The sequence below is a fragment of the Colletotrichum gloeosporioides genome, assembly GCF_011800055.1.
Source record: "Colletotrichum gloeosporioides strain Lc1 chromosome Unknown consensus_60, whole genome shotgun sequence".
Classification (NCBI taxonomy): domain Eukaryota; kingdom Fungi; phylum Ascomycota; class Sordariomycetes; order Glomerellales; family Glomerellaceae; genus Colletotrichum; species Colletotrichum gloeosporioides.
This window is the reverse complement of record NW_025544705.1, coordinates 460,178-483,050: the sequence shown is the minus strand read 5'-3', so window position 1 is coordinate 483,050 and position 22,873 is coordinate 460,178. Positions and strand designations below refer to the sequence as shown.

Genomic DNA, 22,873 nt, shown 5'->3' with positions numbered 1-22,873 from the left:
TGAGCCGAGAATGTGTCGACACACGAGTAACTCTTAGCTGTCGACAGTTCTGACGAAGTCGACTTGGGAGCAAGGTGGACCCCTAATGTGGTAATGACGGTAGATGAAGAGCTCGTCGTCGATTATTCTTGCGGATGTTTGATGCTTGAAAACCCACCGTGTGGCGGCTTGCGAACTCGACGGGCGCAACGGCAGCAAGTTGTACCCTGTACTGCGCCAAAAGTCTACTGGGAAATGCGTTTTTGGTGTCTTTTCGCCGTCCAGAGAGATGAAGCCGTCGAATTCAACCGCATTCTCCAAGTACTGTAAGGGCAAGCCGAACTTTGGCCCAAGGAAATACCTATTCATAATCAGGCGCCCTTCAGAAAAGCTGATCTCAGAAGTGCTGCGCCTCACTGCCAAAGTCCCTGGTCTCCAAGTCACAAGGCTTATGTCTTCTATCCAAAGCTGGAATAAAGCTGGAATGTTCCTGGTCTGCGGCGGCCACCGGGCCGTCGCTTTGGTATTGGCGAAATATTGAACCCCCAAACGATCCGGAACACAGAGTCACAGCCAGGATGAAGGTGTATTGCCGTGCGACTATCATGAGAACTCCTCAGGGGCCGAAGTCATGTGCATCCGAAGCAAAAGAACAGTCCGGTGCATCTCTTTCTAGTAGGACAAGAGTTGCGAGTAAATTATCCTGCTTTTGTTTCAAAAACCGATGGGTCGCACACAAAGCCGAGAACAACCATCTTAAGTTCAGGGCAAGGGCTATGCGTGATGATATGGGCAGCGCGTCGGCAATCATGAAAAGAACCTCGACTGGCACAGAAGGCAGCCTGAATGGATTCTTTTGCGCCTCAGTCGTTTATGTACAGCGCGTCACCGTGTGTATTCATTCAAACGAAAAGAAGAATGAAAAGAAAACGGGAGAGAAAATCCGAAGGGTTACTGAGCATAAGAAATTTTGCATGCAAATCTTTGAAGAAGCCGGAGCTTAAATAGACTTTTTGTAAGAAAATCAAGGTCAATCGTAAAACAGATGGTACATGGTTTTATGGACCTCGTCTCGTCTATTGACAAACGGTGGAAACCTTGATATGTATCTTCTGACGTCCACTGGCAGGGCCGGCTCAACGACTGTCCATGTTCAACCGAATGATTGGAAGATGCGATATTTGCTATCCAGTCAGATCAACGGTGACATCATGACTCAAAGCATATTGACATCCGAAATCAACTGACCGTTTCACATCGCAAATCGCGGCCCATTCTCGTCAATCTGCAACCACAACCTTAGATCCTGCGCCGTGGCCTTCAACTCAGCATCACCCATGGTTTGCCAATCTTTGGAATGCTCTCTGCCATCGGAATCAAGTCTCAAGAGCAGAGTAGCCAGAGGGCTTGTCCTACATGCCTTAATATTTGCTTGTCGTGTCTTTACCACGACTCCGATGAAAACCGCAAGCCCGAGAGCCCAAACAGCCAGAGACGCTGAAACACACTGCCACGGGGCGGCGAAAGTTTGCTTCGGTTCTTTCGTCGTGCCTTTAAGGAGAGGGTGGCTCCCGTTGTCCTCTATCTACCAAGAACGCAATGGTTAGCCTCGCTGCTATTTTCCTCATTGCGCATGGAACGCCATCTTGCCCTGTTTGATCGCCCCTGCAATAGAAACATGTCCAAGTGCCATTCAGTGTATGGTCTTGGATGTACCAAACAGTAGACGAGGTGGCAAAAAGGTCTGTATTCGTGGGGCTGGACACATGACCCGTGAGAAAATCCTTGAAATAGTTTTGCATCCCTGCATGGGTACCACCCGTAATGAAAGGAGCAGTATATATCTTCTTCTGCTGTTCGCTGATGTTCCTACTTTGGTTCGAATTCTCGAAGTAGTTTGAGACGTCCCCGGCTTCAGGAACATTGTAGTCGTTCCACTGCTCTGTAATTTCCATGGCAGGAACAGTGCCGTCGGTGGTGGTCAGACCTGAGGTTTTGATGTTGTCGACAGGCCAGCCAAGAACAAGATACTGCCTCTGGATGCAGAGGACTATCACGCATTCATGGGCGGTATCCTTGGTGATCACCAACGCCTTTGATGTGGTGTAAGTGGAGCTGCCATCAGGAAGTGTCATAATGGATTGCACGCACGCCAGTGGAACTGTGTAGTTATATATGAGAGCAGGCATGGTGGTGTTCATCAACATGGCAATCCTATTGGGATTATCGCTTTGGGTGGTCAGTTCGGTGCTGCTGAACGACAAGTCATTTTCAAGAGCAACGTTGCAGCCTCCAGTGTCACCGGAACCATCCTCACTAGTAAACATTGGAGTACAAGTGCGCTTCAGGAGATGGGTGATGTCGGTACAGCGGCTGCAACCTGCGATGGAATAGTAGTCGCTCCAATCACATTCGCCAGTCTTGCACTTGTGCGCGGGCGTGACCCACTCAGAGGACGCATCCTTCAAGGCTTGCCCGACGCTGAACGTGAGAGAGGTATCGACTCCTTCGTGACAGTCAGGATAAAGTTACGAAGCTGAGGTGAGATTTGCATATCTGTGCCGGTAAGTGGTTCAAAGGAATAGCTGAAAGCATATAATAGGAGCGCGTTGCTGTCGGCTGGGTGATATTGAATTTCGACTACGAGAAGATTCTGAACAAAGGGGCCGTACGCCAATGCCAGCAGTGATGCAAGACCTCACAGTACCGCCAAATGCCTGTGGTAATTGTTGTTAGATGCGAAAGCCAGTCACTGAATATCGCAGACTTACTTGAACCTCAATTTCCAGATAAGTTGAGCGCTGCCGACTTTTCCCCCAGAGTCTGAATCAAACACCTCCAGGTCGGCCAGTCTTCGGTCCTGCTCCATAACGCACAGATAATATAGCTGGCCGAGACCCTTTGAGACGGGAATCATGGCACAGATTGAGCCGAGTACTAAGAGAATTGAAAGCAACGGGTTGATTGTCAAGCGAAAGGGCTTGAATCTCCCCGGGGCAGATACCGTGCAGTCGGGAACCTCGTTGCCATCAAAGTGGTTCACGACGAAATCTATGGCTATGATGGAGGTGCCTGCTATGAGGATGCCGAAAGCCTCCCACACATAGTACCATGCTCCGAAGAAGGACGTGGCCTTCTGGGGGAAGGACTTGTGCCGCGGTGGTTCATGAGACTGGTTGGAAGGTGTCAAAGACAACCCGACGGACGCCTCAGCGACGGAAAGCTGGACCTTTTCGGAATTCATTAGTGATGAATGGAAAGAAAGTACAGAAGCAGGGAATGGCACACTACAAGTCGGTTGGGGAGATATTACATGTTCTTTCAAGGTATTGTAAACTCCAGCACGGGATTCGTGAGAGCGTATGATTGTGCAACAACAATGCGGCAGTAATAACCAAAGTAGCCAAGCGTTTTGTCAATGCCATTGTTCAGACAATGCCATCAATTGGGCCCGTTGGACACAAAGGGTCCGGAATGCAACCCCTCAAATCCAGACCTCGGGAAGGACGCTCAGCCGCAACTTAGTTCCGTTTGAGCCCGCCGAGTCGGGTCCAGCTGGGATCTATCACGTGCTAGCTCAAGCCACGCCTGCATTTGAGTTGGACTAAACCAGCTAGAACGAGAACGGCTCATACCATGATTAACTCGTCCGCAAAGGAGTATCAGACTGTCGACGAAAAGCTACCTGATATTTCATTCCTGGTAGTGGACAATCTTCATCAGATCGATGTAGCAAAGCGCACGGATTTGGACAACTTGACCTCTGTGAATACTCACCCGTGACACGGCTACAGCGAGAGTCTCGACCAGTCCAAACGCTATGACCTCTAGATAGCCAATGTCTGGGTTCTCACACCGCATTCGGGCTTCTGGTGACGAACCCGGCAGTTCAGGTCTCAGTGTAATATGAGTATATGTTCTTACCCTGGACGAGCCCCCCCTCCCCCACCCAGCCTTATTTCTTCTACAGCATTCATACCTAACGACGCATATGGCACGCAACAGCATGACTATTGACATCGAAAAGATTGCAGCAACCTGCGAGGGAAACCCTCGCGTGCGAGTGGCTTCGATTTCTGTGCCATCCCGCAGAACATCTACAGATAATACGCGTTCAGTGCAGGTGCAAAGCTGCAAGTTCAGTGTCAACGAAACCGATATTATGGGCCTCGATGGCAATTCCGGAACATGCGAAAGTCTGGGGTGCATGTACGAAAGAATATGGAGCGTCAAAGCTCTGCTTCGATGGGCGCGGCACTTCGTCCCAGTTGCCGCTCTCCTTGGCGTTCCCGTTGCCCTTTTAGCCACCATCTACGCAGAGAGTCGAGCAGCGGGGGTTCGGCTTCTGGGACTCTTCGTCTGGCTCGAAGTCGTCTGGGGAAGTCTGTGGATTTCCAAACTCATCGCAATGCTCATGCCAACTGCGTACGTCTTTCTCTGCGGCATTGTCAACTCCGGCACCCGGAAATATCACACCGTCCTCCGAGGTATCGAGACTTCCATCTCGCTAATGTTCTGGACCATCATTGCTTATGCCACCGTCGTACCTGTATGCATGGCATTTGACTCCAATATACCTACTCCCGACTGGGTATCGATCTTACAGAAGGTCGCGTTGGCTTCCATTGCTGTCGCCGCCATGGTCCTCGTCCAACGCTTCGTCATTCAGCTCATCAACATCACATACTCCGCAAAACAATTCACCACACGTATTTCAGAGTCCAAGCGCCAAATCGCCATGCTAGACACCCTCTACGCATCTTCGACGCGCATGTATCCGCCATTTTGCGATCGTTTCGCCCAAGAGGACTACACCATCATCACCGGCGAAGTCGAGCAGAAGGACAGCTCACCAAGCAAGCTTCTGGCCAATGTGCGACTGGCAGGGCGGGAGGTTGCACAGGCCTTCGGCCAGATGACAGCAGATATTTCCGGCAACAATTCGCTGTTCAACACCCAAGCCGCTCACACCATTGTCACAGAAGCGCTTGAAGCCGCCGCTTCATCTGCCGCTCTTGCTCGACGTATCTGGAAGTCATTCGCCCCTTTGACGGGGGATGCTCTGACACAAAAAGATCTCGAAAAGGCATTTACTGCTGATCGTATCCGTGACGTTGAAGAGCTATTTGCTCTGCTCGACGTAGACCAGAACGGCGATGTCAGCTTGGAGGAGATGATCTCGACAGTCATACGCATCGGCCAAGAGCGCATCTCAATCTGGAAGAGTACCCACGACATCAAGTCTGCCGTGCTAGTCCTGGACCGTTTCCTCCAGGTTTTCATCCTCATAGGTACTGGTCTCATATACGCCGCCTTTTTCAGCAACTCTTTCTCGACTTATATTGCCAGCATCGGCACTCAGCTTGCCGCCGTCTCTTTCGCCATTTCAGGGACTGTACAGGAGTTTCTCGGCTCGTGCATTTTCATCTTCGTGAAGCACCCCTTTGACGTGGGCGATCGCGTGATAATCGACGGCCACGAGTTGACCGTGGAGAAAATTTCGCTGCTGTATTCCGTTTTTCAAAAGGTAGGCTCCAACAAAACGACACAGGTTCCCAACATCAATCTCAACAGCATGTGGGTGGACAATGTGTCCCGAAGCAGGGGTCTACGAGAGCGCATTAAAGTGCAAATTGCAGCCGACACCAGCTTTGATGACGTTGAGAATTTGAGAAGACGGATACGCGATGAGATTAGTGCCCCTGAGAATCGCCGGGACTTTCGTCCGGATGTAGACGTTGAACTTGTCTCTATTGGCGATATGAGCAAGCTTGAGGTCTATGTCGAGGCTGAGCACAAGGTAAGTTCTACTCCCTTCGCTCACAAATCTGCTTGCTAACCCGATAACAAGTCGAATTGGAATAATGAGAAGACGCGTCGCATACGTCGCAATAAGCTCATGACATCTGTGGTGGGATCCCTTCGTGCTGTTTCGATTCATGGACCAGGCGGGGGTAGCGCTACCCTGGGCGATCCAGCCAGATCAACTTATCAAGTCGTTGTGAGTGAAGAGGTAGCCGCGGCGGCAGCTAGAGATTCCCAACATGAGAAGAGCGCGCTCAAAAGTGTTTCTCCTGTATCAGGTTCCAATGATGATGATCAAGAGTCGTTCACAGGCATGACACGGCGCAGGTAAAGGTGACTACTGAACTGAGTGAAGCTTCATAGTGGACATGGTACTCGAGTTGTTTCGTGTTCTATGGGAATCTCAGAGCATATGTAGCAACGACAAATGTTCTGCGTCGGAATTTGCAATGGATCAGGAGCCGAGTCTGACGGAAAAAAGACATATGAAAGCGAAGGGGCTGGTCTTTGGCAAAGTATCTTCATTGATAGGCAGACATAGAACATTGGATGCCATTTTTCCACTGTTACAAGTAGAGGAGGCGAAGGTGGAGAGCGATAATGATGCGTGGGCGGTAAAAAGATAGCAACCCCCATGTTGAAGATGAGTTCCCAGGGAATTTTGGTGAGGCAATAGTAGCGTACCACCTTACTAGCATGCATTTCGTTATGTGGAAGGTGCCTTTTCATTCAACTACATTCATAATTCTTCGCTTCATTGCATTCTTTTTAGGTGACCTTCTAGCGTCTATTTCGTAGCTGGTATCGCAGGCTTTGTGCCAATCTTGTCCGTCTAACGTCAGTTGCCCTGAATGATTACAGCATATATCTTTCTCAATCTTACACCGTGTGCTTTGGCTTCCTGGAAAACGTGTCAGTTCTTCCCTTCAAGTCCCTCTCCCTCGAACTACCTCCAATTCCCATCCAAGGTGACCACCAACAAATCTCTCGCTAGCTGACTTTGAGATCCAATTTCATAAAGTCCGAATTACTTGCAAAGCATCAAAGGCTTTTTGGGATTTGCCTCGCAACATGAATTCCGGCCCTAAACCCAATTATGGTCCTCCGTGCATGTTCTACACTGGGACCGGATCCAAAATTATCCCTTCTCTGGACCGAACTCTCTTCAGATGAACTTTCCCATGAGAACATCTAGAAGAACGTTTCTTGGTTTGAAGAGCAGGAATTCTTCCTCCTCATTCACATGGTGTTCTTAACTTTTGATTTCTTCACTTTTGGTTTCTATCTAGATCACTAGCCAAGAGTCTAGTAAAGGAAGTTTGGAGGGAGCAACGAACTCATACGAATTGATGGATTGATAGTCCTGATTTGTCTACCAGTCAGAGCCAAGGTTCCCAGGTACCTTGACGATGAAAACTCTTTAGAAAACTTGAAATTGATCAGCTGTGAATTTACCGGCTGTCGAGGACGTCTAGATCTTGAACTCAAGCTTTGTCTGCGTGGATCGAGGAAGCATGAAAGCATCTAGTAAAGACTGTCTAAGCCATGATGCCCATTCCGGGTTGACTCAAACACATGTACTCAAAGTACCATATCAATCTTCTCGGTATTGAATTAAAGTACACATTAGCGCTGTGCAGGTGAGAATCTTATATAAGAATCTTATGGTCCAACCCGCTTGTTCCTGGCCGACTACGCGATGCCTGCTAGTTCTTCAATTGACTTTGACCATGCGTTCGTTTGGCACTCGGACATGCTTCTTCCTCAGAACCCCACCCTGAACCCAAGGGTGTCCAGTATTTCAGAAAGCCGTCGTTCAACCTTAACCCATTGTAGCGTTGGGCGACTACTTCTGAACAACCCGACTCTGCTCTGGCAATTATTACGTGCCTCGACTAGTATACACCAAGACTGAAACCAAATCCATGATGATGTTCACATACCCGATTGTACTCGCCTCAGCCGCGACTTTGTTGTTTGGCACGACTGCGAATTCTGTATCACCGCCCGACGGTCGACGCCAGCTCAGCCATCGAGTCGACGGCCCCCTCCTCGATCCCAAACGTACGACTGATGCGGTGCGCGCGCCAAAACCAAACGTTTGGCGTGATCTTACCGAGGATGAAGTCCACAACGTGACCCAGTGGCTTCTCGCTCAGCAAGACCTCAATCTGACCGACCCTCAGTCAGCAGGGCCGTGGTCTAATACAATGTAAGACACTGAGGGAAAATAACTTGAACATGAATTTGACGAAAGTAATGACAGTCTCTTTGCTGAGCTCAACATTCCCAACAAAACGGCTGTTCTTCCTTATTTGGACAGCAATTCCACAGAACGTCCTCCTCAGAGATACGCACGTATTGTCACCACTCGCCGAGCAACTGCAGAAGCCTACTGGCAAGAGCTTCTCGTTGGACCCTTGCCCATAAGTGCCCAAACGACTGTCCAGCCTCTCCAATATCTCTTAACCCGCAAAACAGATGGCATGATCCGTTGGCTTGACCCGGATGCCCACGGTGCCTTAGAAAAGGACTTCCTGTATAAGGTGTCTGCTTCTGTTGCAGATATCACTCAGGAGTTGTGCGGAGGCGTCGCCCTTGGGCAGGATAATGACTCGCTGGCCCTCGTTGGACTCACGACTCCGTACCAGGAAGATACCGACGGAGTCATCGTTCGATGGGACGAGTTCAAAAGAAAGCCATCGGATCAATTTGATGCCCAGACACTACTCCCTCTGGGTCTATTCCTCAAGACCGACGTGACTGGGCGTGATTCAAGCAAGTGGCGCGTCATGGGATGGTACTACAACGACATCTTCTACGCTGACACTAACGCGTTTCGAGCTGCATACCAAAGCGGAAATTTTCAACGGTTGGAGCCAAACGTGGAAGGTGACTGGGCTCGAACAGACCGTCAAGGGCCACCATTACGGCATGACCAGTTGCAACCGCCCAATATGCTGCATCCCAATGGGCAGACACGTTTCTCGGTGGACAGTGAACAGCAGTATGTGGAGTGGATGGACTTCAGCTTTTACATCGGATTCTCGCATGATACTGGTATGTCGCTTTACGATATTCGATACCAAGGTCAGCGAGTGTTATATGAGCTGGGCTTGCAGGAGATCCTAGTACACTACGCAGGTGAGTAAAACTCTTCGTACCACAGTCAAATCATTCTGACATCAGCCGTTTCCTTTTTCTCTCACTATCTGACTATATTTGCAGGATCCGGCCCATACGAATCAGGCCACGTTTCTCATGATTCGCATGTTGGCATTGGTCGATATGCACTTCGTCTGGTACCTGGATATGACTGTCCTTCATACGCAACATTTATGGACACGCGAAGCCATTCCGGAGGCGGAACCAACGGCCGACGCAATTCCATCTGCATCTTTGAGTACATGGCGGACTCGCCAATCCAGCGACATACAGCCTTCACTTACTTGTCTATCACGAACAACGTTTATCTTACTGTTAGAACGGTCAGCACCATAGCCGATTATGACTATGTTATCAGCTACAAATTCTACATGGACGGATCCATTGGGGTGGAAACGGAGGCTTCAGGATACATCATCGCAGCCCATCGAGCTCACAATCAGGACTACGGATATAACATTCACGACCATCTTTCAGGTTCGATGCACGAACATGTCATCAACTTTAAAGCAGACTTTGATATCCTAGGGACTCAAAATACGGTTCAAATAGTGCGAAATGTCCCGGTCAAGCAAGTATATCCCTGGTCCAACGGGAAAACGCGGAGCACGATGCAGCTCCAGCGGTCATTCATCATCAATGAGGATGACAGCCGCTTGAATTGGGATGACAGCACGGCTCAGAAGCAATTGGTCATTGTTAACCAAGATGCTGTTAACGAGTATGGTGAAATGCGCGGCTACCAGCTCGTCCCGGGGCAGCCAGCAGCGGCACTTCACTCCCGGCTTACGGCCGTGAACAGTACGTCACTTGGCCGAACAGCTGGCTGGAGTTCCCATGATGTGCATATCACAGCCCAGCATGACACGGAGCCGAGATCAGCGTACCCTTTCAACGCCCACGACCTCTTCAATCCCCCTATCGACTTCGACCGGTTCTTCGATGGTGAGAACCTCAATCAGACAGACCTCGTCGTATGGTTCAACTTGGGCATGTATCATCTACCGCACTCTGGCGATCTTCCCAACACTCTTACCACCACAGCCCATGCAGGTGTGAAGATTGTACCAGTCAACTTTTTCTCATTGGATCAGACCCGTCGCACGGTGAACCAGGTCCGGATGGATTTTGGAAAAGGGAAAGTGTCCCATGTGGAGACGTTCGGACGGTCGATGAACCTTACTGAATCAATGGGAGGGAATGGGTGCTGCTGGATGAACGACCAGGTTTCGTTGGCCGAACTGTACAACTATGACGGCCCGGTAGATGATTAGGTAGATCAGAGCGAATATCGTCGTGATGGGCGGTCCGACTATGAGTCTAGATGCGGGGTGCGAAACTTAGCCTAGGTTTCTTCATCGACGCTTTTGACAATCAATTTCTTCGAGTCAAGCCCTACTTCTCTTCCATTGATTTGCATCTCACACAATTCTGCAGCACCGTTTAGCGGCCGCTGTCCCACTCTAGGTACAGGGACATGTTCGGGCAAAAAGGGGTGAGCTTCTTTAGCGAAGCTGAGAAGTTAGTTTAAACGCCGTGCGGCTTCGCTGGACGACGCGCGTCTCTGCCTAGAAGCGGCCCCGGAACTCAGATGAGCGCGCGAGTTGCGAAAGCGATGGGAATTAGTGGGGTTTTCGTATTCAGGATGATCTCGTTTGAATTAGTCCCCTAAGAGCGCCAACCCGCGGATCGCGGCACATATTTCGTTTGATGCCTTGAGTAGTGAATTCGCCGTTGTCAGGTGCATCATGCTTGGGATCGGGTAATTTGATTGAGACGGTATTCACTCGCTAGCTAATAATTGGCTAGCTACTAGATACAGATTTGCTCAAAAGCTGCCACGCGTCCTCAAGGGCTGCGCTTCTAACATTGGTCTAAAACTTCTTGGACAGCTTCGCAGGCGGGTCCTTCAGCCGTGACATAGGTAGTCTTTGGTTCGCGTTTCTTTTCTGCGTTCTACGAAATCATGATTTTAACATTCCGCAATAATTGATCCCATTGGACGTCATGTCTGCTTTTGGCTTCTTGAAGGGAGGTAAGCTGTGGACGCAGTTTCGCGAGCCGTTCACCAGCGGCTGGCTTCTTGCCCCGCACTTGGCGGAGATCAGAGCTGGCCCTTGCCATGCTTGTTCCTGCCGCGGACCCTGAATACCCATGAACGACATTCAGAACAAAAGCTTCGTACACACCCCTACGGCCTCAATTAGTTGACTTTGCACTACCGTCTGAACTGTTCAGCCTTGGCTTAGATCACAACTTTGACGGCAATGAAGTGTCAACTTTAAAGTAGTTATTCCTGCCGAAACTACTGCGGTTTATGAATTCAATTGCTGTAATAGCCGCAGGCCCAGTCTAACTAGCGCGTAAGCATTGAAGACTATTGTCTCATGACACCATTGCAAGGGTACTGTTTCGAGGAAGACGGATGAGACTCAACGGGACAAGCGGGATTTTCATTCTGCGACCCCACGTGGCACTTGGAGCTGCCATGCCCTCGATCGGACTACCTTGACTAAATGCCAGACCCCTAAATCTGCCAAGGTTTTCTGAGCGCTCTCACCATATGATTCGTGTTCTAACGTAGCCCTGCCAAGCCTATGGTTCTTGGATTTTCATGCCATCCACTTGCAGTTCAGGGTCTGTCCAATCTCCGTCGTACGTCATCTGCGCGATGGCCCTCTTGACCGCCCATTCCCGAATCTTGTCAAAGTTTCGACAGCTGTGTGGCAAATTAGCCCGGTGTCGACTCTTTTGCAAGTTGTCATCCCATTGAAGAACCAATGGGGTGATATCTGAATGACACATGATCGACTGCCTAATGGAGTCGATGCAATGTGCTAAATGGTCCTTCTCGAGGATGGCGGCATAGTAAGGATCGGAATAGTACTCCGGCCATACTGACATGCGAAGAGCATTCTACGTAAAACAGGGGTCGGAGGTTAGCTCTGTGAGCTTGCATCCCAGTGTGAGACTTTGGTAGACTTACGAGGCAGTGCAGCTGATGAAATACATCCAACTTTATCCAGTAAAGACCTGGATGCCTGGGACCAAGGGTTGAGGTTGTGTTGGAAAGGCGCTGCGCTTCATCCCGCGTAATGGCTTCTCCTACGCTGACTTTCGGGAGAATCAGCCATATTCCTTTTCAAAACCAAAGAAGAGATTCCGCTCACAGTGCCAAAGCTCAGCCCAACGCTGATCCATTTCTTCTGACGGGGCTCCCCAATATTCAGTGACACCGTCTCCAAACCCTTGGGTAAAGGTCTGCAATTGATATTCTATTACGTCTTGTGCTGGACCTGAAATGCCGTTAATCAAAGGGAAGAGCCCCATTAATACCATCTCTGCCGTCAGAAAACAGCCTATGTAACTTACTGTAGAGAAGCTGCCCACATAAATGCTTCGCTCGGGTGATCCGGTACTGGGCATAGGTGTAACTGACACCGATGGTCCCCAAGAACCACCAGCAGACGATCAATACAAGACTGAGTTGCTTACATGCCGTCCTACGGAGGTTGGGTCGACGTGGACAAGACTCGTTACCGATTTCGGAATCGCAAGGAACGAGCCACTCTGTCGAAGAATTTTGAAAAGTAGCCATTGGAATTCGGGTGCTAAAGAGTGATGAGAAATGTCGTACGTCGTGTGTTGATCTGTCTTCTGCAACATGCGGGCTTAATAATAATTATTCTGCAAGAATGCAGCCGTATTTATTATCAATACATGCCGGAACGGACAACATTGCAGGCAAATACCGTCGGCATATAGACACATCAAGAAATGGGTGTGCACATGAGGCGTTTTACTACCGGCTTTGAAGGCCGCTTCACCCCCCATTCCAGATGAAATTTAGCTAACCGGTGCCAAATTGCCCAAAACCCTAAATCACCAGACTATACCGTTCTAGAAAACAGTTCAAGCTGATCGCACTGACCAGACTACTATTAAGTCACTGTCCACGGGTAGCTCCGGGGAGAAACCAAAAGTCTAGTTGCTATCCAGCGGCTGGCATCCTCTTTTCCCGGGCTCATCATGTATTCCGCTATAAACTCTACAAACGGCTTCATACCTATTGAGGAAAGGTTTTCCCGAGCTTCGTGGCGGAGAGTTTCTGATTGATTCTAAGCAAAGGGTTATTCATGTCCACAATAACATGAATCACAACAGAACAGCCTCAGAAGCATGGAATCTCTTTGATGTTCTTAGGAACCCTGCTCATGCGGGAAGATAATAATGAAACCCTAAACAAACATACATGTGAACCAGTTTCGTCACTTTTCTAGGGCTAAATCTTGATCTAACTTTGTTCACGCGGAAATGGTGGTCTTTTAGGACATATCTAACTCTCGTTGCTTATGTATATGTATGACCTCGGCCGGTTAGGGGTAGCTTGACAATTATTCATAGTTCAGCTTTGTTCTGCGTTCTGAAGGTTACCGTGGAAGGTTTCTTGAGTATGGAAGAACGAATGCGTTACTCTCTCCCCTCTCCCCTGCTGTAAACTCGTAGGCTCTCATAGCATTATTGAGTTAGGGTTATGTCTAGTATGTTCGGTCTCTTCAAATAATATCGAAGGGTACTATTACCCGTCAAATCAACCGACCTTCAGTTCGGTGGCCCCTCACTATGAAACGATCTTGCCTCCATGATATTAACCAAAACAGGTGAGTTGAGGGGCTAACACATGCTAAACCCTAGCAATGGCGCGAGGATTCAAAGGCAATTCCATCAATCATTGCAAAGTTCAAGCCTCCTCAGAATATAGAGATGCTTTCCTTACATTCAAGGTATCCGCTACTCATAGCTGGAACGACGTTGAGACTTGTCTGTCATTCAATAGGCTTCTTCATATTGCCGGAACTAGCCAAAGTAAATGCCTCGTCAACATCACATGTTCTAATACCGAGGTTGGCAGTGACTTCGGCGGTATGAAAGGTTTGGGAGTTGTTTTGAGAAGCTCTCATCAATCGGTTTGGCAGAATATAAAGTATCTGTCTTCGCCATCATGATTCCGCTTTGTTTGGCATCATCAGTCTCGCCTGCCGTCTTCTACACTACCTAAGTCTCGCCATAAAATAAACAAGGATCAAGAGATTATATCCGTCATCATGCAATCAGCTATTATTATCCTCAGCCTCGCTATGCTGGCTGCTGGCGCCCCTAAATCTGTGAGTGGATTTCGAACTATGTCTGAGTCAATAGAGAGAGTTTTGTGGCATAGTTTCTTACTTTGCTTCCAAGGGCAATGGGGTTGTTGTCCGATCTCTTGATGACCTTGCTCATGTCGGCGACGGCGAAGTCGTGAGGGTAAGTCATCCTAGAAACTGCAGAAGAAAATCAGGTTTTCCTACTGACCATTCAACTCTACACGCAGCTCAAGCGTGTCAAGCGTTGCGAGTTTGCTGCTGCTGCTCCTGAGAACGCAATTGTCAATAAGAGGGGTGACACTCCTACCGATTGCGAGGATGTGCCAACGTTCATTACCAACTGGTAGTCCGTTGTACACGTAGTTTGAAAGATACATCAAATTTGGATGGGGACATGGGATTTAGTTACCATGGTCTGTAAGATTCAACATCTTGCTGACTTTCTTGATCAAATAAAGTTTTGGTTTCTTCTACCAACTGAAATGACTCTACCCTGAAGCAGTGGAAGAATCAAGTTTGAAGTGGAGCTCAGCAACTCATCTCTGCCGCAGAAATCGTAAATTTTAGATTCAGCGGCATCTACTAATTCATTCTTTGATTGCGTCGGCCGATTTCTCAAAAGTGTAGCTCATTGATCGGCTGCCCAAGTCAAACGGATCTTACCAAAGAGCTGCAGGTCCGAGTCCCCACCAGCTACATATTTCGTTTGTCGCGTATGTGTCTTGTAAGTATAGCTTCTTTGAGGAGACAAATAAAGGCGATGAAGAAAATCAAGTGTGTAGTCTGTGGTAGGCTGCTGGCGAGCAGGCGCCCGCGTTAAAGCGGAAGGTGCGAGATCTCTCTTCCATCTCTCCTAGAGTGCAAATCCGGGGCCTGAAATACACTTTAGGCCTTTAGATCAGTGGATTAGAGGCTAAGTTATCATTTAGGCATCAGATAACGTAAGTCAGTAGGAGGGAGGCGCAGACAGGAGCCATGCGCGGGCAGCAGCAGCTGCGACGGTCCTGGCCTTCAGACTTTCGCCCCGAAAGTTTTGCATACAACTTCAGGGTTCTTATGACAGTACCCGCAAATCAGAGAAGGACGTGGAGGGTGTGAACGGGGCTCACGGAGTCTCAATTCAATCTTCAACCTGGCACTGTTGACTTATGCTATTTTGGCTTGGGCTCCTTGGAAGTGAAGTAATCGTATGTGTCTGACCTTACGACGAGGTCAATCCACTGTTGTGGTAATAAGCCAAATCACAAGAACTACTGATGGTATAAAGATACGGCATGCCATTCCGGGGGAAAGCTCTCTATAGGGCACTGACATCTAATGAGAGACCGCTTGTTGTTTCTGTACTGGAGCGACTGCTTTTCATGTGGATGTATACTACTTTGCACTCGTCGCTGTCTCTGTCGCTATTGTCGTCGTCGTCGCTACTATCGTCATCTTCAATAGGGCTGACCAAGTTCGCAGACCATATGATTGCGTAGATACAGAATGATTTGGTGGTCTCGTTGGAAGAAATGTTTTGATTGCGCCCAAGTCCATGCTGTAGCAGAAGCCGTAGTATTTCTCTCCCCTTGCTGGCGTTGCTCGGGCTAACCCTCAACAAGCGTTCTCCTAACATCTTGTAAATCGTGCCAAGCTGAGGTCTCCGTGTCTGCAAGCTCAGAGTAGAAGGTTGTGGTTTAACACGGCGAGACCTCGTTGGCAAATATGTGCCATTAGGTGTTGATCGAAGAAGGACTTGACGCAAGTGAGGTCTAGAGCATCCCAGCAGTCGACCTTGTCGAAAACAAGGTTGATGATCTCCCGCGGGAGTCGAAGTAGCCTGGGCATGGCAATGTTTCAAGTGCTGCTTACCGTCGTCATCACTGTAGTATTTGTTGTCGCCGGTATCACTGCCGCTCCCCTTTGTCTTAGAAACCGAGACTTATTTCTGCTCTTGTCACCTCCGTCTCTTTCTGGAGCCCGTGAGATCCTGGGCAAAGCAACGTGGGTATCTTGAGATACGTACTTCAGCGGGGAGCACAGACCATTGATCAGTTATGAGCCAATCAATGAGCTCAAACCACAGTAAAACCCCTTCTCCAAGCTTCCGGGCATTATCACCGCTGCAACGCCCACAACCCCCCCAACCACTCACTTGAAACAACCCTTTAGTCACCACAACGAGAGTGAACGCATCATCGCCACACCACAAATGCCCAACATCACCACCCCTCCGCAGGTCGAGGAACGGCTGACCAGCTTTGCCGACACATGGCGCTTCCCCGAGTTCGAGAAGCTCGACTCGGACCAGGACGTCGTTGGTACTCCCTTCTACGATGAACCCGGCGACCGCTGGTGTCTGCTGGCTGAAATCACCGACGTCTCCCTTATGCTTCGCATCCGCCTCGTTGCCCGCGACCGCGAGGGTGAGAGCCTCGTCATCGCTTTCTACCCGGACAACGATGCCACTGAGGTCTTGGATACAACCAAGCTCAAAGTTGGCCACACCATTGCCTTACTCTATCCTCACCAGCATTACTTCCTTGACGGAACACAAGGCGTTCGCGTCGAGGACGTCAGTACCTGTCGCGTGAGTATACTCTGCAGCTTTCCCTTTGGTCGATCTCATGAATTACTCATACCGTGCAGGTCTTTCCCGTCAAGCTGGCCGAACTATTTCGCATCAATTCCGGTCTTTGCGCATACACTGGAACCCTTGGCACACCCAAGAAGTGCCATTCCTGCGGGAAGGAAGATCCAAGTGTCGTCAAATGCGGCCGATGCGGACTATACTACTACTGCAACAAGGTAAACGTGCATGTCTTCTTCTTGCGTTCTTCGCCGGGATTGACAACATCGGTCACAGGATTGCCAGACGCTTGGATGGAATCAGAAGGGGCACAAGCAGGATTGTCGTGTACTGAAGGACCCAAACTTGAGAGCTCTGTTCAAGATTACCGTTGGTGAAGGCGAGCACCGGTTCCAATTTCCGAGATGAATAAGGGACGAAGGGATCGCAGCGGCGAAAGGGCAATCATAGCCGGAAAATCTTGTGAGTTGTCACAGGGGCGCGAACACAATGAGTTGTTTGCTGGAGACCAGGGGTTCACCAGAGGTTCTGAGTTGGTTCCAAACATCGACAACCTTGAGATTCAGAAAGAGCGAAATATCTGCAAGAAAACGAATGCGATGAGTTCATCCAAACACTCTGATACAGTAGACCCAGGACTGATAAGCCATTCATAATGCTCCCTGCCAAACGACACTAATCGTTTCACGATAGATCTTATCTTGAATACCCTGAGACGGACCCTTGATGGCACGCCTAGGTGGCGGTCAAAAGCTCAAATCAGAGATCAATGATGAATTTACAAGGGAATTTCAACGGTCCATACTGCGTATCAGGCCCCACAGGCCTGTACAATGACTTCGTTGGCTCTGATGTTCATCTGATCTGGAAACATCACACGTCATATGAACCAGCTGCCAATAAGCATCTGTATACCGAGCCCATAACCACACCCAGCCTGCAACTCTCATTACACGACACCCAGCCGCGAAACCATCGATAATTCAGTGCTCCCGTTCGCAACTTCGTAACATGGTTTTGTCGCCGAACAAAATCTACTTCTCGAATACGCTAGAAACCTCTTCGATAGTTTGTCCCTTCGCCTCAGGGAACATGAAGTAAGTAAACCCGACTTCAAATACCAGAATCACAATGTAGACTACATAGTACCTCCAACCCAGGTTTTGCAGGGCCACCGGGTTGGCATATTGCCCAGCGGCACTAAATGCGTACATGAGAAAGTAATGCAGCGCCATGGCTTTAGCTCGCAGATGATAGGGGCATATCTCCGCAATGTACATTGGAGTAAGAGGTGTGTATCCGACATCGGACCCAAATTGGAACAAAAATACCATCGCGACGAGGGCTCTACTTGCCGCTGACTGCTCTTCTCTGATGAACTGTTCCGTGGCCACAGTAAACCCGACCATTGCTAACAGCATAATTACGCTCGAAGATATGAATAGGATGCGGCGGCCGAGTTTTTCAACTAGGCTTGCAGCCGCAAGTGCGACACAGAGATTGAAAATCTGTAAACCGCCATTGATTCCGGCCTGCTGCGCTGGTTCCGTGATGCCGACTTGTTTCAGCGCGACGGAGAGGTAGAATGTGATGATACCACCCCCGCTCCAGGACCCAAAGATGGTGGAGAACACAACTAGAAGCAATCGTCGGCGATTCCCAGGCCCTCGAAACCATGAGATCCAAGTTGTCTCCTGGGTCCGTTGGTCTAGCTCAATGGCCTGACAGATTTCTGCAAACTGAACGGTCACCACCTCGTCATCCGTCCTGCCGTGCGCATGGAAATGAGCGAGAATGTCTTTAGCTTCAGTATGGCGGCCACAAGAGACAAGCCATCTTGGAGACTCTGGGACAAGAAATATAAGCGGTAGTTGGAGGGCTGGTGGGAGAAGCTGTAGCACTGTCGGAATGCGCCAGCTCCATTGGGATGAGATGTGCAGGCTTCCGAAAGAGACCCAGGCTACAACTAAATGGGATGAGCAAAGTGTCAAAGTGCTAGTCCTTTTCAACTTACCGACAGATCCAACGAAGAATAGGGATGCATACCCGCCTACCAGAAAGCTTCTTTGCCGCGGATGGGCCAGTTCTGTGAGCAGGACGGGACAGCTGGCGATCACGAACATGGAGCCTATGCCCAGCTGGGTACTTCGGTAAGCAGGTTTTCGATGACGTATCTTCATGAGATTACTTACTATAAACCGAGTAAACACGTAAAGTCGAGCGTTGTAACAGAAGATTTGGCCAAGTACTGTGGCACTGATGTCAGTCGCTTGTGTCCCTCGGAATCAAGCTATTACGAAAGATGTCAAAGCCTTACCAGCTCCAATAATAATCATATCTCCAATCATGATCATCCACTTTCTACCCATGGTGTCTGCTATCCAGCTCGAGACAGGAAAGGCAATCATGGCTCCAAAAGAGTACCCAGCGCCCATCAGCCCGACGAGAGTGCTGTCTCTCGGATTAAGGCCGAGATCTGGGTGCTTCATGTCAACGTCTGCTAATTTACTTGATCTCATTGTTCATCTGCCTAATTTCCCTACCTTTGAACCCTGAATATGATCAATACTGCGGATTTTGTGCAAGTAATTTGGGTGTGGTAACTTACAGTGAGGCATCGTCAGAAGTGAGGCTATGAGGGTTCCGTCGTACCCAATCATCAACGGGCTAATGAACACAGCAAGGAGTCGCAAATTCAGACTTCGAAGACCATGATCCCTCCACCAAAATTGATCTGATTTGCTTAGAAAATCATTCCCTTTCAGACGTTGACCAGGCTCAGGGGAATCCTGTTCTAGGCACTCGCGGATGCCATGGTGAGATGTTGCCTTTTCCATCTTGAGAGCTCCCTTCAAATCTGTGGCGTTCATTCTTTCAGAATTCTCCATCGCCGGCCATCTCTTCGTAGTAACTTTCCTGAGCATACGAAAAAGTACTGACGGTCAAGCTGATGACATATGTTTGAGCACGCTCGCCGTTCTAGCTAATTCCCGCAGATTTGTAAACATAGTCGAGCATTGTCGGTCCGGATATTGAAGTGATGCAGTCCGATTCGTCAGCGACTTCCCTTGACGTTTTCGGCTACCGAAAGCAGTCAGTGAAAACACCATTCCGAAGCCCCTCAGCTCCGCAATTCCGAATTTGCAGCGCTTAATCAAATAGACAGACTTGCACGCCAATCGCATAGAGTGACGTGTAGCTCTCTAACAAGGATTGGGCTCGTTTATTAGCAATGCTTTTTGCAGGCAGAATGGTTGCTGAGGGTTTTTGGGACAATGTTTGTTCTAAGTTCTCGAAGATCGGGCTTTTCCGATTACAGTTTAATGGTCAAACAGCCGTGAACCTTCCTAGCGATTGGCGGCGCTTGATTTTCGAGTAAAAAGACTTTGGAAAAGTCAAATCTCCAATACATTTAGGTTCAAGTAAAAAGGCAATACTGTTCTTTTGCGAGCTTTCTGCTGTATATTATTGACTCGCATACAAGGCCCGGGATCGGATTCTCAACAAATAGCACTGGAATAACGATACTGCTAGCAATCCAATCACCTGAATGTTACGACCTATAAGCAAGGATAACAGTTAGTCGACCCACCTTAGGTATTAGGCGGCTAGGATAGGATATTTATACTATAGGATTATAAGAATAGTAGGAACTTACTTAGAAATAGAAGAACTATAGTATAAATTATATAATAATAAAATAAGACTAAGTAAATAGTATAAATTACTAAGTACTTAGTAAGGACTACTAAGTACTTATTAGTAATTACTAAGTACTTACTAATACTTAGTTAGGAATTAGTAACTAAATAAAGGAACTATTTAAGACTTATATATAGTATAATTTTAAACTTAGCTTATAATTAGACTTCTATAGCTCTTTAGTAATTAATTTAATATTTATTTTTATAGATATTCTTAGTTTATTTTTATTATAAATTACTTATTAAGCTTAAGACTAATTATTTTAGTCTCTAAAAGACTTAATTTATTATAACTTATAACTTATAACTTAAACTATAACTTTAGTATATTATTATAATATATTAATCTTTAGCTTTTATTAGTAGACCTTATTATTAGATAGCTAACTATAATATTTTAATTACTCTTATTTAATAAGTTAACTATTAATACTTATTAATAGTAAAATAATAAATATATCTTTATATACCTTTATTAAATTACTTACTTTAAGAACCTCTTCTTTTTTATAGTAGCTAGTTTAAAACCTAGTTAAAGAACTTAAAAAAGCCTCTATAATAATAAACTCTAATAATAAAGTAACCTTAAAAAAAGATATTTATAAATACTTTTAAATTAAAGTTAAGAAAAGAGATAATAATATTACTAAGGTTTAAACTATATATAATAATATTACTATAGAACTTTAAAGCTTTAAAGAAATAATATAATAACTAAAAAATAGCCCTTAATATATTATAAACCTAGAAAATAAAGTTATTTAATTTAGAGGATAAAATAGTAATATTAATATTAAAGAACTCTAAAAAGAAATCTATACTTTATATATAGCTATAAATATTATTATAACCCTTATTAGAGGATAATAAAAGCTTAAACTTAATATTTTAATTACCTATAATAGTACCTCTAGATAACTTAAGTTATTTCTAATCTAAATTAAAAACTATTAAAACTTCTACTATAGAGATTTTACTAACTAAACTAAGAAAGTTATTTATATTACTACTTATTTATAAAGATAAGCTCTTAAGTAGTTTAAATCTATATAAAAAGAGTTCCTTAAATATAAAACCTTAGATAAATATTCTACTAAGATTTATAATATTTATAGTAGTTTTAAGGGATTTAAAAATACCTTCTACTCTCTCTTCTAAAACCTTAATAAGNGAAGTAATAAGCTAAGAGAGACCTTATATAGCTATAATAAATAAAGTTAACTAAAGAATATACTACTATATTTATATAACTTAGTATCTAACTTAACTTTATTAAAGAAACTAAGATCTTTATATTCTATTAAGGATTTAAGGATAAAGTTAAAGATAAGATTATTAAGATTAATTATCTAAAAGACTTTTTTTAATATACTAACTTTACTATTAAGATTAATAATTAAATTTTTAAGTATTATAAAGAAAAAAGCGAAAAATAATAAGGATTAAACTTTAGATATAAATACTAATAATAGCCTTAGTAGAAGTTTAACCTCTAGTAGAATAATAATAAACCTTATAATAACTAAAATAATACCTACTAAAGTACTACTTATAGATAGTATAATAAACCTATAGATCTTAGTATAATAATTAAACCTAATAATAAGAAATTATAGAACTTTAAGTATTATAACTATAATAAATAAAGATATATTACTAGAGATTATAAGTAGCTTAAGAAGTTTCTTTAGAAATTAGTAGCTAAATAGCTTTAATAAGTTAATACTATTACTAAAGTCTTATATATATCTTAGTCCTAAATTAGATATTATAATAATAATTATTAAATCTACTTTAAAAATAAGGAAATATTAAGGTATTACTTAAGGGATAGTAACCCTAAATAGTCTAAGTATAATATAATTACACTAGATATATATCTAAGAACTTTAGTAATAATATATATTAATAATAATAAGATCTATAGAAAAACTTAAAAATAACTTAATAAGATACTATAAGTATAATAACTTAAACTAATTCTTAGTTTTATTTTAAAAATAACTAATAACTAAGGTTAAACTAGCTATAAACTCCTAAACTAAACTACTTATATAATACTAAAAGGATAGATAAGAAAAGAATCTAATAATAAGCTAGATTATTAATATAACCTCCTAGAAGAATAATAACTATTTAATTTTATAAATAACTAGACTTTTAGAAAAGGAGAAGGTTCTCTTTATAACTTAGATAAACTTTATAATATTATATATTAATATACTTAGGTAGAGATTATTTATAAACTTACCTCTAATATAGATAATACTAGCTCTAAAGAGGAATCTAAAAAGGATAATATACTTAAGCGAATTATATATAAATAAATTAACTTATATAATAATAAATAGTTTATTAAACTGTATAGTATACTTAATATAAAACTAAGAATATATTATACTTTATAACTTAAGACTAAAAATTACCTCTATTTTAGAATTACTAACTTTAACTATTAATACCTCTTTTAAATATAATATTTCTTTAACTATTATAAAATCTATATA

At 45.5% G+C, this 22,873-nt stretch overlaps 6 protein-coding genes and 1 pseudogene across 7 annotated transcripts; 3 read left to right on the top strand and 4 right to left on the bottom strand.

Annotated features, from left to right (window-relative positions):
• Window positions 1–33: 33 nt before the first annotated feature.
• Window positions 34–586, bottom strand: GCG54_00014012 (uncharacterized protein; the record flags this gene model as incomplete). Its single annotated transcript, XM_045413857.1, has 2 exons — window positions 34–395; window positions 523–586. The coding sequence occupies 2 exons, from the start codon at window positions 584–586 to the stop codon at window positions 34–36; spliced, it is 426 nt and encodes a 141-aa protein (XP_045261936.1).
• Window positions 587–1,231: 645 nt separating this feature from the next.
• Window positions 1,232–3,223, bottom strand: GCG54_00014011 (annotated as a pseudogene). Its single transcript has 2 exons — window positions 2,751–3,223; window positions 1,232–2,460 (listed from the first exon to the last, which is right to left on the bottom strand). Coding segments are annotated over exons 1-2 (1,702 nt in total).
• A 762-nt stretch (window positions 3,224–3,985) lies between these two features.
• On the top strand, window positions 3,986–6,115 carry GCG54_00014010 (putative MscS family protein; the record flags this gene model as incomplete). The annotated part of the gene is made up of 2 exons (XM_045413856.1): window positions 3,986–5,779; window positions 5,831–6,115. 2 exons carry the CDS (start codon window positions 3,986–3,988, stop codon window positions 6,113–6,115), a joined length of 2,079 nt encoding a protein of 692 aa, XP_045261935.1.
• A 1,597-nt stretch (window positions 6,116–7,712) lies between these two features.
• Window positions 7,713–10,223, top strand: GCG54_00014009 (Membrane primary amine oxidase; the record flags this gene model as incomplete). The annotated part of the gene is made up of 4 exons (XM_045413855.1): window positions 7,713–7,996; window positions 8,051–8,928; window positions 9,013–9,750; window positions 9,805–10,223. 4 exons carry the CDS (start codon window positions 7,713–7,715, stop codon window positions 10,221–10,223), a joined length of 2,319 nt encoding a protein of 772 aa, XP_045261934.1.
• A 1,321-nt stretch (window positions 10,224–11,544) lies between these two features.
• Window positions 11,545–12,547, bottom strand: GCG54_00014008 (Cyclochlorotine biosynthesis protein O; the record flags this gene model as incomplete). The annotated part of the gene is made up of 4 exons (XM_045413854.1): window positions 11,545–11,865; window positions 11,936–12,063; window positions 12,120–12,245; window positions 12,322–12,547. 4 exons carry the CDS (start codon window positions 12,545–12,547, stop codon window positions 11,545–11,547), a joined length of 801 nt encoding a protein of 266 aa, XP_045261933.1.
• Window positions 12,548–16,284: 3,737 nt separating this feature from the next.
• Window positions 16,285–17,070, top strand: GCG54_00014007 (uncharacterized protein; the record flags this gene model as incomplete). Its single annotated transcript, XM_045413853.1, has 3 exons — window positions 16,285–16,662; window positions 16,722–16,880; window positions 16,939–17,070. 3 exons carry the CDS (start codon window positions 16,285–16,287, stop codon window positions 17,068–17,070), a joined length of 669 nt encoding a protein of 222 aa, XP_045261932.1.
• Window positions 17,071–17,696: 626 nt separating this feature from the next.
• Window positions 17,697–19,151, bottom strand: GCG54_00014006 (High-affinity glucose transporter; the record flags this gene model as incomplete). The annotated part of the gene is made up of 4 exons (XM_045413852.1): window positions 17,697–18,628; window positions 18,677–18,800; window positions 18,855–18,910; window positions 18,980–19,151. The coding sequence occupies 4 exons, from the start codon at window positions 19,149–19,151 to the stop codon at window positions 17,697–17,699; spliced, it is 1,284 nt and encodes a 427-aa protein (XP_045261931.1).
• Between the last annotated feature and the right edge of the window lie 3,722 nt (window positions 19,152–22,873).